This window comes from Parasteatoda tepidariorum, chromosome 1 (genome assembly GCF_982258835.1).
Source record: "Parasteatoda tepidariorum strain Cologne lab strain chromosome 1, Ptep-v5.0, whole genome shotgun sequence".
In the NCBI taxonomy this organism is placed as follows: domain Eukaryota; kingdom Metazoa; phylum Arthropoda; class Arachnida; order Araneae; family Theridiidae; genus Parasteatoda; species Parasteatoda tepidariorum.
In genome coordinates this window covers 74,221,041-74,236,683 of record NC_141755.1, presented here as the reverse complement: position 1 = coordinate 74,236,683, position 15,643 = coordinate 74,221,041, and the positions used below count along the sequence as shown (strand labels likewise).

General features: G+C 27.5%; 1 protein-coding gene across 2 annotated transcripts in view; it reads left to right on the top strand.

The window, feature by feature from the left end:
• LOC122270320 (vacuolar protein sorting-associated protein 4) overlaps positions 1 to 15,643 on the top strand; it is a 123,845-nt gene that overhangs the window by 104,417 nt on the left and 3,785 nt on the right. For both annotated transcript variants that reach the window (XM_087166897.1, XM_087166895.1), the window contains exons 7-11: positions 1,803 to 1,951; positions 2,727 to 2,808; positions 4,807 to 4,938; positions 6,939 to 7,026; positions 10,965 to 11,105. In XM_087166897.1, the coding sequence (XP_087023023.1) occupies positions 1,803 to 1,951; positions 2,727 to 2,808; positions 4,807 to 4,938; positions 6,939 to 7,026; positions 10,965 to 11,105 (592 nt within the window). The remainder of the gene's footprint in view (positions 1 to 1,802; positions 1,952 to 2,726; positions 2,809 to 4,806; positions 4,939 to 6,938; positions 7,027 to 10,964; positions 11,106 to 15,643) is intronic.

The window sequence follows — 15,643 nt, the reverse complement described above, 5'->3', positions numbered from 1 at the left end:
GTAGATGAAATCACATGTTAATAACATACTTTTTCTCTCTGAATTTGAGCATACAACTGTATGTATCTGTTTAATAATACATAGAACCTTTTTATAGTCTTAACCATCTAGATCAGGGGTTTCCAACTGGCGGTCCGGGGGCCGTATCCAGCCTGCGAAGCCTTTTTTTGTGGCTCGTGAACTAAAATATATTAGTTGTCATTTTTTTGCGGGCAATTTTCGTAAAAAATCTTTATGGGCTTAAAATACTTTTCTCGTTAATAAAAACATAATTTCTTCATTTCTGTGGAATTTAACATACCACCGGTGCAAAAAAATTTATTTCTCAGTTCTTGCATCTAAGAAAATATTTATTCAAATACAAAAATAATCGTATATGTTGCTCTTTTCATTTTTTTTTTTTTTTTTTTTTTTGTATTTTGTGAATATAATTTTGCATGTGCGTATCAGAAATTTTCTCGAAGAAATTCTACGATTTAACTTCTTGAAACCACTCATTTTGGACGAAAATATTTACACTCACATTTGTAAATTTTAAATTTGGAATGTCAATACCTATTCTCTGGTGGTTGCAGCAGACAAACCTCATGTTTCTCATTGAATATTTTGTATGCTACTATGTAAGTTTTAATACCAACCTTTTTAAAGTTTTATATCTTAACAATTAGATATCTGTTGCACATTAATTGTTTAATACTTGGCGAGCAAAGAACAGGTATTCTTTGGCCAAGGTTTAATACATAGATGCACATTAAAGTTATTGTAGCCAGAATTTTTATTATTTATTTAAGATTTATAAAAATATTATTAATAACAATTAAATATTTTAAAAAATCTACTTCTTATTTTAATTTGTAATTCAATACCTTTGTTTTGTACAAATTGGTAAAAATCTGACAGTAATATTTAATGTTCCTTCAAACATAAGAGTACTACTATAATTTTGATAAAGTTGTGGCCCGCCATTTAATATGTGTTTTTAATTGTGGCCCCCGGCCTGATTTAAGTTGGAAACCCCTGATCTAGATAATGGAATAATATCTAAGATTCTTCTAATATCTGAATATTCAGATTCTCCTTAAAAGGAAGTTTAACATTTATGTTAAACAAATATTTATTGGTATAGGAAACTATATATCAAATTTTTATTTAAGAAATAAAAAGTAGAATTGTAACTTTTTTTTGCGCCACATGTTAATAAAAATATAAAAGTAAGCTATGTGAAACGTAGAAGGTAATTGAAAAAAAAGATAAAGTTGTTTTTTTCAACTAAGACATTTCTACATGAATTTATGGAATTGAACGGAAACAGACAAACTCATAAAAAAAATTTTAAAAAAGTTTTAAATGTAACAATCCTTATAAAATTATTACTAATTTAAAAGGGTTAATGAGTGGTATAAGTGTTCATATTTATTTTTTGTAAAATGGGATCATTCCTTTCATAAAAAGTAAAGGTAAATTTTTATAACAACTCCATGAAAATTTTAGAGAAAATCTTATAGAACTCTGTCTAGTAAAATATTATACAATTCTAACTGAGATATATTTATTGCAAATTTAATAAAAGGTATGAGCAACTATAACTATGGAAAAAGTTATTTTTAAATTCTTTTACTGACAAGCTTCAATTTTTTGTCAATTTTTGTATTTATTTGTCTCTTTTAAGAAATTGATTGCATGTCAAAACATGGTAAAAATGTACTCAAGGAAGAGAAGGAAAAATGCTTGCATTTATTAAGTTCAAGTCATAAATAACTACATAATTTTTAATTATGACTTCAATTTTATCACTTTTATAGATTAGTGAAAAATCTATTTGAAATGGGGCGACAACAAAAGCCTAGTATTATATTCATAGATGAAATAGATTCTTTGTGTAGTTCACGATCTGATAATGAATCGGAATCAGCCAGACGAATAAAAACAGAATTTTTAGTTCAGATGCAAGGTAATTTTTTTATGTGTCTATATCTGTATGACTTTCCTGATTTCTATGTCATAAGTTTAAATTTCTAGTTTAATTTTTGTATAGAATTTAAATTTCTAGTTTAGTTTTGATGCTTAACTTCTGTTTTTTTTTTATTAAGCTTGATATGTTTTTTAATATTTTATTTAAACTTTTAGTCTCATTTCATATCAGGCTTTTTAAAACTTTTACTAAATTTCATATCTTATTTTTTTCTCTTTTTTATTCATTCCAAGAATTATTATAAAAACGCATAATTGTCATTTTTTGTTAATCGCATAATTATGGCTAAAATTATCATGCTATCCATGCATTCCAATGTTTACTATATTTAATAAATCAGATTTTTTCCCATTTTAAATCTAGTTTTAAATGTCCTTGAAGTTTAGAATTATGAACTTGTTTTAGTTTTTAAAAGTTCAAAATCTTTTTTCTTTTTCCTGAAATGTTGTAATATGGCAAAATTTTTTAAAGTTTATAATCTGTCTAAATAGACCTTTATAATCAAGAACCAAATTTATGCTAGAATATAATATTAAAGAACAAGACTTTTTGAAACATGACCTCCGGTCTATTTAGTATGTTGACGTCTGAAGTAAGTCAAATTCTCTTAAAGTGTTATTGTATGCAGAACACTTCATGTGTGGACCAGAAAAACACTTTTTTGAGAATTAGTGAATTGCCTCATTTTCTTTGCCTCATTGTGTTATTGATTTTTTTTTAAATTTCAATATTAATATTCTTCTTTCCTGTTTAGGTGTTGGATCTGACAATGATGGTATTCTTGTTTTAGGAGCTACAAACATACCTTGGGTATTAGATGCTGCTATTCGTAGGAGGTAATATGACTGTTTATGGGATAAAACAGTGTTTTCTAGAGTTCTTTCAAGTCAATGAGAACAGAAGAAATGTTGAACTGTCAGGGAATTAAATTTTGGCTCATAAAATCGGAGGGTATTCACAGAAAGTTAAATTTAAGAGAAAATCTGAAAGACTTTGGCTTGAAATTGATGATTAATCTTAGGTTTAATCATCAACTCTTAGTAATCTCAATGAAACTCTTAGAATTAACAATAGCACTGTGTAGCTATTCATAATTAGCGATAGCACTGTGTAGCTATTCATATTCAAGTTAATTTTGACGTCTATTACACTTATTTCTTTTAAATATTCCCCATAACAATGGAATTTTTACAACATGCAGTTGAACCTGTTTATCTCGAACCTCTTTATCTTGAAAACCTATATATCTCGAAAATTATCATTTACTGTCTAAAATCAATGTATTTTCCTTGCTTATGTCGAATTTTTCTCTTCTCAAAACCTCTGTTTCCCTAATTTCTAATAATAGAGTACAAATGTCAAAACTTTCTTTATCAGTAGAACTTGCAACAGAGATGAATTTTGTAAACCCACAGGAAGTAGGGATGAACTGGTTGGGGGTGTTTCTTAGAATTTCAATCACTATCCTTGCACTTTCTTTAACTAGAAATGAAAAGAATACAATGATTCTGACAGGTAAGTAAGGGGTTAATGAATAGTGACCAGACCACCAGGGGTTAGCTTTTTAACATAGATAAGAAATCTAAGAATAGAAATTCATTTTCACTTCAAAATTGCAACCAATGGATCAAATGATAATTAAGAGTTTTAAAGTGAACTATAGAAAACAGTTGATACGCAAACTTGTAGATGCCATTGATGAAAAAAAGTTCTTCCAAAAATAAATGTGTTAAATGCTATCAGAATTACTGTTTTGCCTGGAGAAATGTGTCTCTAAAAACTATCCAAAATAGTTTTGAAGAACTGGTTTTAAGAATAGCTGCGAAGATTTGACTGGTTTTAAGAATAGATGAACAAGAGGTTGAAAAGCATTACTAAAGAAGAAGAAACTGTTGACACTGAAAATACGGTGCCAGATTTGCCCGAATAGAAATCTGAATTTAATGTTGACATTAATTTTGAAGAATTTTACAAGTGGACAACTGCCTGACTACATGTGGAACATTGACAGATGCGGAATTTGTAGATATTGTCAAAGGAATATCAGATGACGAGGAAGAAGCTGAAGATCATATTGATGAACCAAAAGTGAGTACAATAGAGGTAGAAAAAGTGGTAGAATTCTAATAAACTATTCTTGAATCCCAGGAAAATGTTGGCTATGAGGAATTTGTGCACTTTCTAACCTTTACAAGAATAATCGAATCAAATAAAATTATACGTCAAAAATCTTTGAAAAATTACTTTCAGTGTTAATTGTATGTTTAAAAAAAATTTATTTAAATAGATGTATGTCGTATGATTAATTTGAAGAAATGCCTATATTTTTCTTCTAAAAATAATTAAAGCACTTTTAATAGAATTTCTTGATTAAATTAAATTTTACCTGTATAGCTCAAAACCTCTTTATCAAAGATTTTTTTGCCTTTCCCGTGAGATTCGAGATAAACAGGTTCGACTGTATTTATTTATTTATTTTTGGTAATCTTTTGTTTCTTTCAAAATCTCAATGTTTAAAACCATAAATTTTTTTAAAAAATCTTGATCCACTGTTATATAACCAAAATTTAGTTCAGGATTTTGTTGCTTGAAAACCTAAAGTCATATAGGGAACATTATTTTTCCACATAAGTAGGAAGCGTGTGTGTTAAAAATTAATGTGTTTTAAAAATAATTATTTGTAAATTGTAGAACTTTAATTTAGTCTCTCCTTTTATCACCAAAAAATTTATTACCTGTTTCTAAACTTGCTTGTCTTTATTTAAACTTTTTAGTTCTTAATTTCTTATCTATGATGGGTTACATTGTTAACAGAAAATTATTTTTACATTTAGGTTTGAGAAAAGAATATATATTCCTTTGCCTGAGAAAATGGCTAGAACAGCAATCTTCAAATTAAATATTGGTGACACACCAAATGAATTGAATGAAAATGATTTTAAAACTCTTGGCGAAGAAACTGAAGGGTAGGTCATTGAAAAATACTTTAATACATATTTTTATTTATATGCAGAAATATATATATCAAGTTAAAAATATAGAGAAAACATGACAAATAATAAAGACTAATGAAAAGAGAAGAAAAATTATAAAAATAAAATATTTTTAAAAATTAAAAAATGTATATATTAAATTACCGTAAAACAAAAAAAAATGAAAAGATATCTCTTCATCAACTCACGTGATTATATCCGCTAAAAGGAGTGCTTTCTAATATTGTATAAATGCAGCCAAAGCAAAATATATCAATGCATTAGTACAATTGTAATAATTACCTAGTTAAACCTGCCACTATTTTCTCTAATTACTTAAATAAAATTAGTAACAATATCAATTACATAATATAGTAACAATATTATTACATTATTAATACAATTTGGATTATTGCTAATGATCAACAGATTTTAGAATTTATTGAACAAAAGAAAATTAATTCTATTGCCACATTTGATTTCCTGGATCTTTTCAATAGCATTCCACTTTCTAAACTAAACGGTGTTCTTTTGAGTTATTACTATGATTTTAAAAATATCATTAATTGCAATTTTGATTACTAGAAAATTTTAATTAATTTTTGTATCTTTAATAATTATTTTTACAATGGAAAAGATATTTTTATTCAAATTAGTGGAATACCACAAGGATCTAATTTTTTATCTCTCTTAGCTAACTTATTTTTACTCTATTATGAAAAAAATTGTACTCTTAATACTAAATTTGTTTTTAGATTTATTGATGATTTAATTATCTTTAATTTTCAAGATTATGCAATTTTATTAAATACTATTTACTCCAAAGAAATAATCTTACTTCGTAATCAAGAAAATAATTTTAATTTATTGAATTTGGGTATTTAAAAAAAAGAAAGAAAATATCTGCTTTGTTGATTTATACAATAAAAGAAATTCTTTTAATTTTAATATAAATAAACGAATTGCTTGGAATTCTAATGTTTCTAAAAACATCTATTTAAATACCATATTTAATCAAATGAATAGAATTAAAAGAATGTGTAGTAATGTTTATTTATCCAAAAAGCAAATTGACAAACTCTCAAAATTTGATTAAAAAATAAATAAAAATATTAAAAAAAAAACAATGGATACCCAACTAATGTAATTAAATTCTATATAAAATCATTGAGTTAATTGTATATTGTTATTAATAAATTTACTAAAAACTTCTTTGTTATATTATATTTTTGCCATATGCAAATCCAAGTCAGGCAAATCTGTGGCTGAAAATCTATGCAAAACGTGCAAATCATGTTTCTCTCTTCTTTTTTTTTTAAATAAATGTTAATTTTCTGAAATCATTAAAACTGTATAATTAAATAACAATTGTATAATTAATAGCAAGTAATTTTTGTTAAAAATGTACATAAACCATTTTCTCCCTTGATCATTAGCAACTATGGGGGCTGATGTGATAAAAAAATGAAAAGTGAAATAAATTGATGGTGGAGCCTCCTAGAATTTCAAAAATAGTAACTTTAAAAACTTCAACTTTCAACTATTGATATATTTTTAGTCAAGTATATTAAAATGATTGCTAATTTTATTTAAGTGATATTTTTATTCTTCAGTGTAACAGAAAAAAATTAAATTGATTTTCAAATCTGTATTTTTTAATAAAAAATGTTTTTTTATATTGTATTTCTTTTTTCTTTTATAATATTTTTGAATGAAACATGTGATTACTGTAACCAGTCATTAAAATTTAAGCTATATATATATATATATTATTAAATTTGTTCTTACAAGTCACATTCTATTCAAACTTCTGCCTTACTAGTTACATTTTGGTATTTATAATTTTTCAAAGCTTATACAAAAAAATTAAATGTTCTCATATTATATATACCTTGCTTTCAAAATTGAAGCAAAATATCTTTTTTAACATTGTGTGTTAGCTTCTCTATTATATTTTGTTGATTCAATATTGAAGCTTTTTTTCTTAATTCAAGGTTTTCCGGTGCAGATATATCAGTTCTTGTACGGGACGCATTAATGCAGCCTGTGAGGAAAGTCCAAACAGCTACACATTTCAGAAAGGTTTCTGTTCATCTATTTTACATCGACAAAAATTAATTTGATTTTTACTTAATATCAGTAAATTGCAAAAGTTTGTGACTAAATTGAATTACACATATAAAAAAAAATGTAGTTGTGCTGCCCGAGTGAGATTACAGAAATATCTGACCAACAAATGAATCTAGATAAGTACTGTTGGCCACTGTCTTAACTCAATGTTTAAAGCCAAACAAAACATTCTCATTTGTAATAAATATATATTTTGAGGAAAAAGGGTTTATTTCATGTGGTTGCACAAACTTTTGCAGTGGCCTGATATTTGTCTTTTAATACGCCTGCTGTGCTTTGATTGTTCTGCAATATTATTTCACCTTTATCTAAATAAAAGAACTTATGTTCGAAAGTAATTTCTTTTAGTTGCAAGAATTTGGTTGGAAAATAATTTTTTTTAACAACTTGTTTTTGCTTATTTATTTCAATGGCATTATACTTTTTTAATTCCTTTTGCATACTGAGAAATGATATGATGAATTTCATAAGTCAGAGCAATCTGTCATCAAAATTTTGCAAAAGGTTCATAGCTGCTATTTTATACAATGTTGTGATGCAATGTATGTTTTTGCAGCAGTAACCTTTTCAATTACAGATTTTGCTAACTATGTGCTCATAATAATTGACAAGTAATCATTTAGTTGATTATAAAATTTAACTTACGTAAAAATTAAAAAATATTTGAGACATAATTTAAAGATAGGGTGTGAATTTACTGAACGACTGTATACGTTTTTTGTTTGTTTGTTCTCTTAAGCATTTAGTATTTTAATTGTGAGTTTAATTCTTAAAATAATTAAATCTTATCTAATTTAATATTTGTACAGTAGAGAACCAATTATCCGGGATGCTCGGGACCATCGCTATCCCGGATATCTGAATTTCCCGGTTTTCTGGATCGACCAAAAAGTGTCGCCAATCGATGTTTTATCGAACCCGAAGTACAAGAAAAAAGTGTAATGCATAAAGTAAGAGAAAAAAGAAAGGTACTCCTAACTTTAAAAGGAAAAAAAAATGGTAGAAATATAACATTTAAAAGAATAAAAAAATTCTCAAGTTTAGACAAAAAAATCAAGTTTAAAAAATACAAAATTCTCATATTTATTTTTTAAAAATAATTACAATTCCTAAATTAAATAATATAAACAAAACCAATGATTAAATAACGCAATATATTTCATACCTAATTATACGGGGAGAAACGATAAAATAAAATGAAAACTTATTAATCTAAATAAAAACTCTTGAAAATTATCGAACCGAAACGATAGTTAAAAAAGGCACTAGCATAAATATTAAAACCCGGAACAAGGCAAAATCAACGGAATTTAAAAAAAAAAAAAAAAAAAAAAAAAAACCTAATGATAAAATTTATGAATAAAAAGAATTAATTTATGGAGTGCGAAATTTATCGCGAAAAGAAAAAAAATCAAAGTGGAATCAGAAAAACAAAACTGTAATCTGCTTCATAAAATAATCCTATGTTTAAATTAATAAACAATTCTCCTTTTATTATTTTTTTTTTTTTTTGTTGATAAAAACAAGATTTTTAATTACTGCAGATGTGATTCCACACCAAGAAAAACTTACAATTGATACCGCACTTCCAAAGAATGAGAAGAAAGAATGAGAACTTCAAAAGAAAAAGATTTTATTTTTATTAGTCGATGTCAAATAAATATATTTTTCTCTTTTCTTTTTCTGTTCACTGATATGCATGCAATGCATTTTCCCCACCCCCCTCGTAAATCAAGCAGAAAACAAAATCAGCATGCCACACCTTTGAGTTTGATTGACGGCCTAAAGGAAAAAATAAAACATTCCTGCCTTCAAGGTCACAGAGGAAATGACGTTTCTCTGGGTAAACGGGGGAAAAAATTTCCCCTTCCTTACATTTTTCTCTACTCAACTTCAAGGATGAGTCCAAATTCCGCTTTTTTTCGTTCTAGTTTAAAATGGCAGGAAAATCGAGCAAAATTTTTCCCGGTTATCTGGATAACGGATAAATGGTTCTCTACTGTATTACTTCCAAAGTATTTTAAATGCTATCATGTATAGTAAATTATATTAATGAAAATTCTATTCAATTATCTCATTATGATGTTGTGACATAAATAAAATATTAAGTAGTAGTTAAAATAACATAAATATTAAAATTTGAGGTATTTTCGTAACAAGTATTGCTTTTGGTATATAGTAAAAAAAAACTTTAAAAAAGGAAAAAAAACTAAATCTTGATTGCATCTGGAAAATTTTACTCTTGACACAAAGTCAAAAAGATTGTAAGAAGGAAGGAAAAATTATTTGAACTTAATTCGCCATTCAAATTATTTGCTTATAAACGTTAGACCTAAGGTAGGGGGTGCCTCTTTCTACCCACGGATCAGGCGTGCCAACCAAAGAAAATTATTTTTTAGTCTTGTATCAGTTATTTTTAGCTTCATTGCCAATAGTTTCAGCTGCCTTGCTGCTCAACACAACAAATTCACACAGCACACAAGGAAGATAAAAGGGCCATCAAGCAGGTTATAGGCGTTTCTGAGATTCCGAAGAAGAAAGTTAAAAAAAAAAGAAAATGGTAAGCTCGCTGAAAATCGGTGACATCAAATTGGAATTGGATTGTTTGGTACGATGCTACAAATATCTTAGAATGTAGTCTTTTAGCAAAAAATTCTCCCACTTTTTCTTAGATTTAATAAGGGAGATAATTATGGAAACATAAATAGTATCAAAAGTAATGAAAAATTATTTCAAAGTATAACATACATACTCAGTTTTTTATAATAAATAGAGATATTTTGACTCATAAATATTTTGAAATATGTTGATATATTTTAGATACAGTTTAGTCATTTTTCAAAGTTATGGAGAACAAAGGAATGCCTCCTAGGCACTTGGTCTGTCCGGGCATGTGATTCCTCCACAAATCAATAATTTATATTCCGACAAAAATTTTTTGGAGCTCCGCTTATCTCAAATTTAATGTTTGTTACTTACGTCATCGACAAGGCATTTATTCCTCACTTCCGAGCACCCTCTTTTTTTTTTAAGTTCTCATTCACATACGATAGCGGGATTTTTTTTACGCAGATTTGTAAAAGAAAAATGCAGCTTCAACAAGAAAAAATTCATTAATATAAGGCTACACTACTGTGCCAAACACAAAAATATAAAATTTGTAATATTAACAAAATAATTTTGAAATTGTAAGCATTTAAAAGATTGTTCGCTAGAAAAAAACTTATATTTTAATGAGTAGCAATTTTGTTAAAAATTCTAATTTGTAACAGAATTATTACTTAACCTATGTAATACATTTGCCCCCTTTTTTATTTGTCTATAATTAGATAGAATTCATTTTTAATATGATATTACAACCTGGAAATCTTGAATCATGTATTTCAATAATCACTTTTCAACACACTCAATAAATTCGTGTTTCAATCTTATTATTAAATAATTAAATAAAAATTAATTTTCTCTCTTTTAATTTTTTAGATCTTACTTTTGTGTATAAAAATTACGGTCTTTTAAAAATCTTATATGTATAAAAGAAGAGAAAAAATTAAATATACTAAAAAAGAAAACTGCACATTGAGAAAAAAATTTCTGATAATTTTTTCTTCACTTATCTGTCAGCGCATTGCCTCATTTTCAGAAGATAAAGAAAAAATTTTGAACTGGCTTGAGTATCATCAGATAAATATCTAAGTGGTTGCAGAATCATTTCTAGTTTCAGTGTCACTTGTAAAAAAAAATTTCATTCTGGATCCGTATCTTTTCTTGAAATTCAATCCTTGTATTCAGATTTAACAAGCATTTTTATGTTCCCAGAGTTCTCTGTTGTGTACAGGTCCGACTGTATTTTATTGTGATAGATTTCTTACTAATTGTTTTCGTTTTCAAAGGTAAGAGGTTATTCTCGAACTGACCCAACTGTAGAAGTAGATGACCTCCTAGAACCCTGCTCCCCAGGTGCACCTGGAGCAATAGAAATGTCTTGGGTTGCAGTGCCTGGTGATAAATTGAAGGAACCTAAAATTACAATGGTAATGGAGTTTTTTATTATTTTAAATTATTTTACTATAATTTTTGTTGTATTTCTGTATTATAGCACAAGCAACTAAATTTTAATTTATAATTTATGGAGATCAAGTTTTTTGTTTTTGAAAATTTATTAAAAAATTATTTAGAAAAAGTACTGAAAAAATATGCAACTTCATGACTGCTCTACTAAACAACTAGTGTTAAATCAGGTTTTGGTTGATATGAATTCTTTTAAAGTTCTTAATTATATTTTTAAAAGAAGGGCTGTGAATTTTCTTTATTTTTCTTAAAAATCTAAAAGCGTTTTTTTTTTATTTTATAGTATACATCTAAAGAATTGTTTCTGCTTGTTGGTGTAGTTAAAATATTGAATTTAATAGTTTGCAATAATTACCTCGACTTTTTTTCATTTTAAGTGTGAACCTCACTTATAAATGTTTTTTGATTGCATTGTACTTTCTTAATAGCTCTAAAAATAATATTGCACTAATTTTTCAATATTATAAGAAGATTCTAAGATATACTTTTATCTTTTTAAATATAATAGAGAACCAATTATACATGATGCTCGGGATCAACACTATCCCGATGTCTAAATTTCCCATTTTTCCTCTATCAACCAAAAAAAGTGTAATTAATCCATGTTTTATCAAAGCCAAATTACAATGAAAAAGAGTAACACAAATTTAAAAAAAGAAAAGGTATCCTAAATTTAAAAGAAAATGGTAGAAAAATAACATTTAAAAGAATAAAAACCTTTACTAGTTTAGACGAGTAAAACAAGTTTGAAAAATTCAAAATTCACTTATTTATTTTTGTAAATTAATTAAAATCACCAAGTTAACTGATATAAAACAAACTGAATTATTAAAAATGTTTCACACCTAATTATAAGGAAAAAGGAAAATTTTTTAATCTAAATAAAAGCAACACCAAATGGAAATGATAGTAAAAAGAGGCAAACATAAATATTGAATCCCCGGACAAGACAGTATATTATAAGATCAACTGAATTAAGACAAAAAAATTTTAAGAAAACATAATCTTAAAATTTATGAACAAAAAGAACTAATTTTTTGTGAACAGTGAAAAAAAAACTGAAAAATTAGTGGAATCATAAATGTATCACTTTTAAAAAAAGAACGCTGCAATCTGCTGCATAAAATTATCTTCTGCTATTACTTATAAATAATTGCTTGCTTAGATTAATAAACAATCTCCTTTTTTCTTATAAAAGCAAACACAGATGTGATTTCACATCAACAAAAACAATTTGTCATTATAAATCAAGAATAACAAAAACTGAGTAACTAAAGTAGATTTTTTAAAAATAATCTAATTTGTCAATACTCTTGAGGCAAAAGGTTCAAGTTCCTTAACTCGGACATTCAATTGACAAAACTCAGAAACGACGAAGAATAATAGCAGAATCTTGAAGATGATTGGTTCGGATGGTTGATTTTTTTTAAAAATCCCCTATTGCAAAAGAGCACGTTACGAAAAACGGACAAGTGAAATCTAGCAATCTGATCAGCAGTCGAATTCTCTGGCAATGACAAGTCCCGGTTTTGGGGTAATATTGCGTTTTCCCCTAATAATTTACTGACATTTTTTATTGTATCTCATTTTCCCTGACAATTCCTGGGAATCTGTCTTTTAACTTTCAGACAATACTGTTGTCCAAATTTCATTCCAGATTCTAAATTTTGTAGGATCTGAGTTTAGAAAAAGATTCATTACTTACGTATTTTATTTCTTTTTTTTAAAACGTCATGTTTCTTATTAGAAGTGGCAAAACTTTGTCGCGTTTTTAATTGTATAAAACTGTTGTTCCAATTATATGAATTGACAAATAAATTAATTGATATATTAAGAAACTGTTAAATAAATCAAGTATATTTAATGAGTCTTATTTTACTACAATTATGTCTCTCCTTACCCCCTACATTTATTTTTCCTCTTTTCTATATACATTTCATATAATTCCTGCATTTGTTTTAATTTATGACAAAATGCACTTCCCTATGCTTGTTTCGCAATCATTATATTTCTCTGTGCTAAAAAAAAAATTTTTACAAAGCTAAAATAATTCATATTTTTTATAATTACTTATCTCAAAAAATTTCCCTTTGTTTAAACCTGTACCAAAATTTTATTTTCCTATTTTATTGAAATCACTTCATAAACCTAAATAACTTACAGACGTGCCAACTCTCCCGCATTTTGCGGGAGTCTCCCGAATTTTGAGTTATTCTCCCGCCCTCCGGAATTGATTTGAAAAACTCCCGAATTTTACTGCGATCGACGGCCAAACTCAAAATTACCTAATTTTTCCGCGAGTGCGAAGGTAAGTTTTTCTTTCAGCTTGAATTCCATCCCCTCTTATCAAACTACCATCTGCCTGAAGCGTAGCTGAACATGCTTTATTTTCCCCCCTCTTCAACGTTACCTCTAAAAACACTCCTATTTCACCCGCCCCCTTACACTGGGGGCGGGTGAAATCTTCCTCTTCTTTCATGTGGAGTTGAATGCAATGACGTCACATGTCGTTATCGAGTGACGTCCGTTCAGGAGTGGGGAAACTCGTACTCTCGATAGTTGGAATTGATATTGTATCTTGCTGTTTTTATAGTTTTTAATGCGTTTTTTTCCACGATTGGCAACAAGCTCGTAAACTAGCAACGTGATATCAATTATTCGTTTAGTCTTCGTATATTTAAAAAAAAAAAAAAATTCAAGGATGTCTTAAGTCGAAACGGAAGTATGGATCAATTTCAACAAATCATGTACCAATGACTTTAGCAAGACTTAATTGCGGAGAGCTAAGTCTGCAACTCTTTTTTTCATGCATACAGTAGAGAACCATTTATCTGGTATCCAGATAATCCGGAAAAAAAATTTGCTCGGTTCTCCCGCCATTTTGAACTAAAACGATATGAAAAAAAAAAAAGCGGAAACTGGACTAATCCTTGAAGTTGAGTAGAGGAAAATGTGAGGAAGGGAAGAATTTTTTTTCCCGTTTACCCAGAGAAACGTCATTTCTTCCGCGACCTTGAAGATTTTAGATCTTTATTCTCTTTTAGGTCGTTAAACTCAAAGGAGTGGCATGATGATTTCGTTTGCTAGTTTGATTTACGAGGGGGTGGGGAAAATGCATTGCACATACATATCAGTGAACAGAAGATGAAAGAGAAAAATATATTTATCTATTTGACATCGATTAATAAAAATAAAATGTTTTTCTTTTGAATAAATTCTGATTCTTTGGAAGTGCGGTATCATTGGCAAGTTTTTCTTGATGTGGAATCACACCTGCTTTAATTCAAAATCGCGTTTTTATAAAAAAAAAAAGGAGAATTGTTTATTAATTTAAGCATACAATTATTTTATGAAGCAGATTGCAGTTTCGTTTTTCTGATTCCACTACGTTTTTTTTTTCTTTTTCATGATAAATTTTGCACTCAATAAAATTATTTGTATTACCAAATTTTTTCATTAGTTTTTTTTTTTTTTTTTTTTTTTTTTTTTTTTTTTTTTTTAAGTCCGTTGATCTTGCCTTGTTCTACTTATTAATATTTATGCTAGTGCCGTTTTTTAACTATCGTTTCGGTTCGATAATTTTCAAGTGTTGTTTAAATTTAGATTAATAGGTTTTCCTTTTATTTTCGCCCCCCCCCCCATGAAATATATTGCGTTATTTAATCATTGGTTTTGTTTATTAGTTGATTTAGGAATCGTAATTATTTTTTAAACTTGTTTTTCTTGTCTAAACTTGCAAATTTTTTTATTCTTTTAAATTTTATTTTTCTACAATTTTTTTCCTTTTTAGATTTAGGAGTGCTTTTCTTTTTTCTCTTACTTTAAAATGTGTTTACATTTTTTCCTTGTAATTTGGGTTTGATAAAACATCGATTAACGACACTTTTTTGTCGATCCAGGAAACCGGGAAATTAAGACATCCGGGATAGCGATGGTCCCGAGCATCCCGGATAATTGGTTCTTTATTGTACAGACATTAGTATTGAATTGGTTTTTTAAAATAAAATACTTATTCAATTTGTTTATTTTTTAAAAGTTTTTGTGTATTTTTATTACAGTGTCGGGTTTTTGAATAATGTTTTATTAAGGAAATGGTATTTATTTAAAGAGTATCTACCTAATGTAGTTTTGTGTTGCTAAATCTGTGTTTAATTATTTTATTTCCATTTAATATTTTTAAACAATTATTGCTCTATTAGTGTGTAAAATTTCTTGCATTCTTATATTTAATAAATTTTTTACTTAAAATTCCTTAGAAGTGCCAAATGTTGCATACCATGCACCTTTTTTTACCCCTCCTGAATTCTTGTTAGGGAAACTCCTGAATGTTAATTTTGCTAGGTCGGCACGTCTGAACTTAGTACAGTTGCTATTCTTTTAAAGAAATATTATAAAACAAACATGTGAGACCTGGACAATGACCCGTGGAGATGAAAATATGATAACTAGATTTGAGAGAAAAATACTGCGAAGCATTTTTGGTGGAATAAGTAAAAACGGT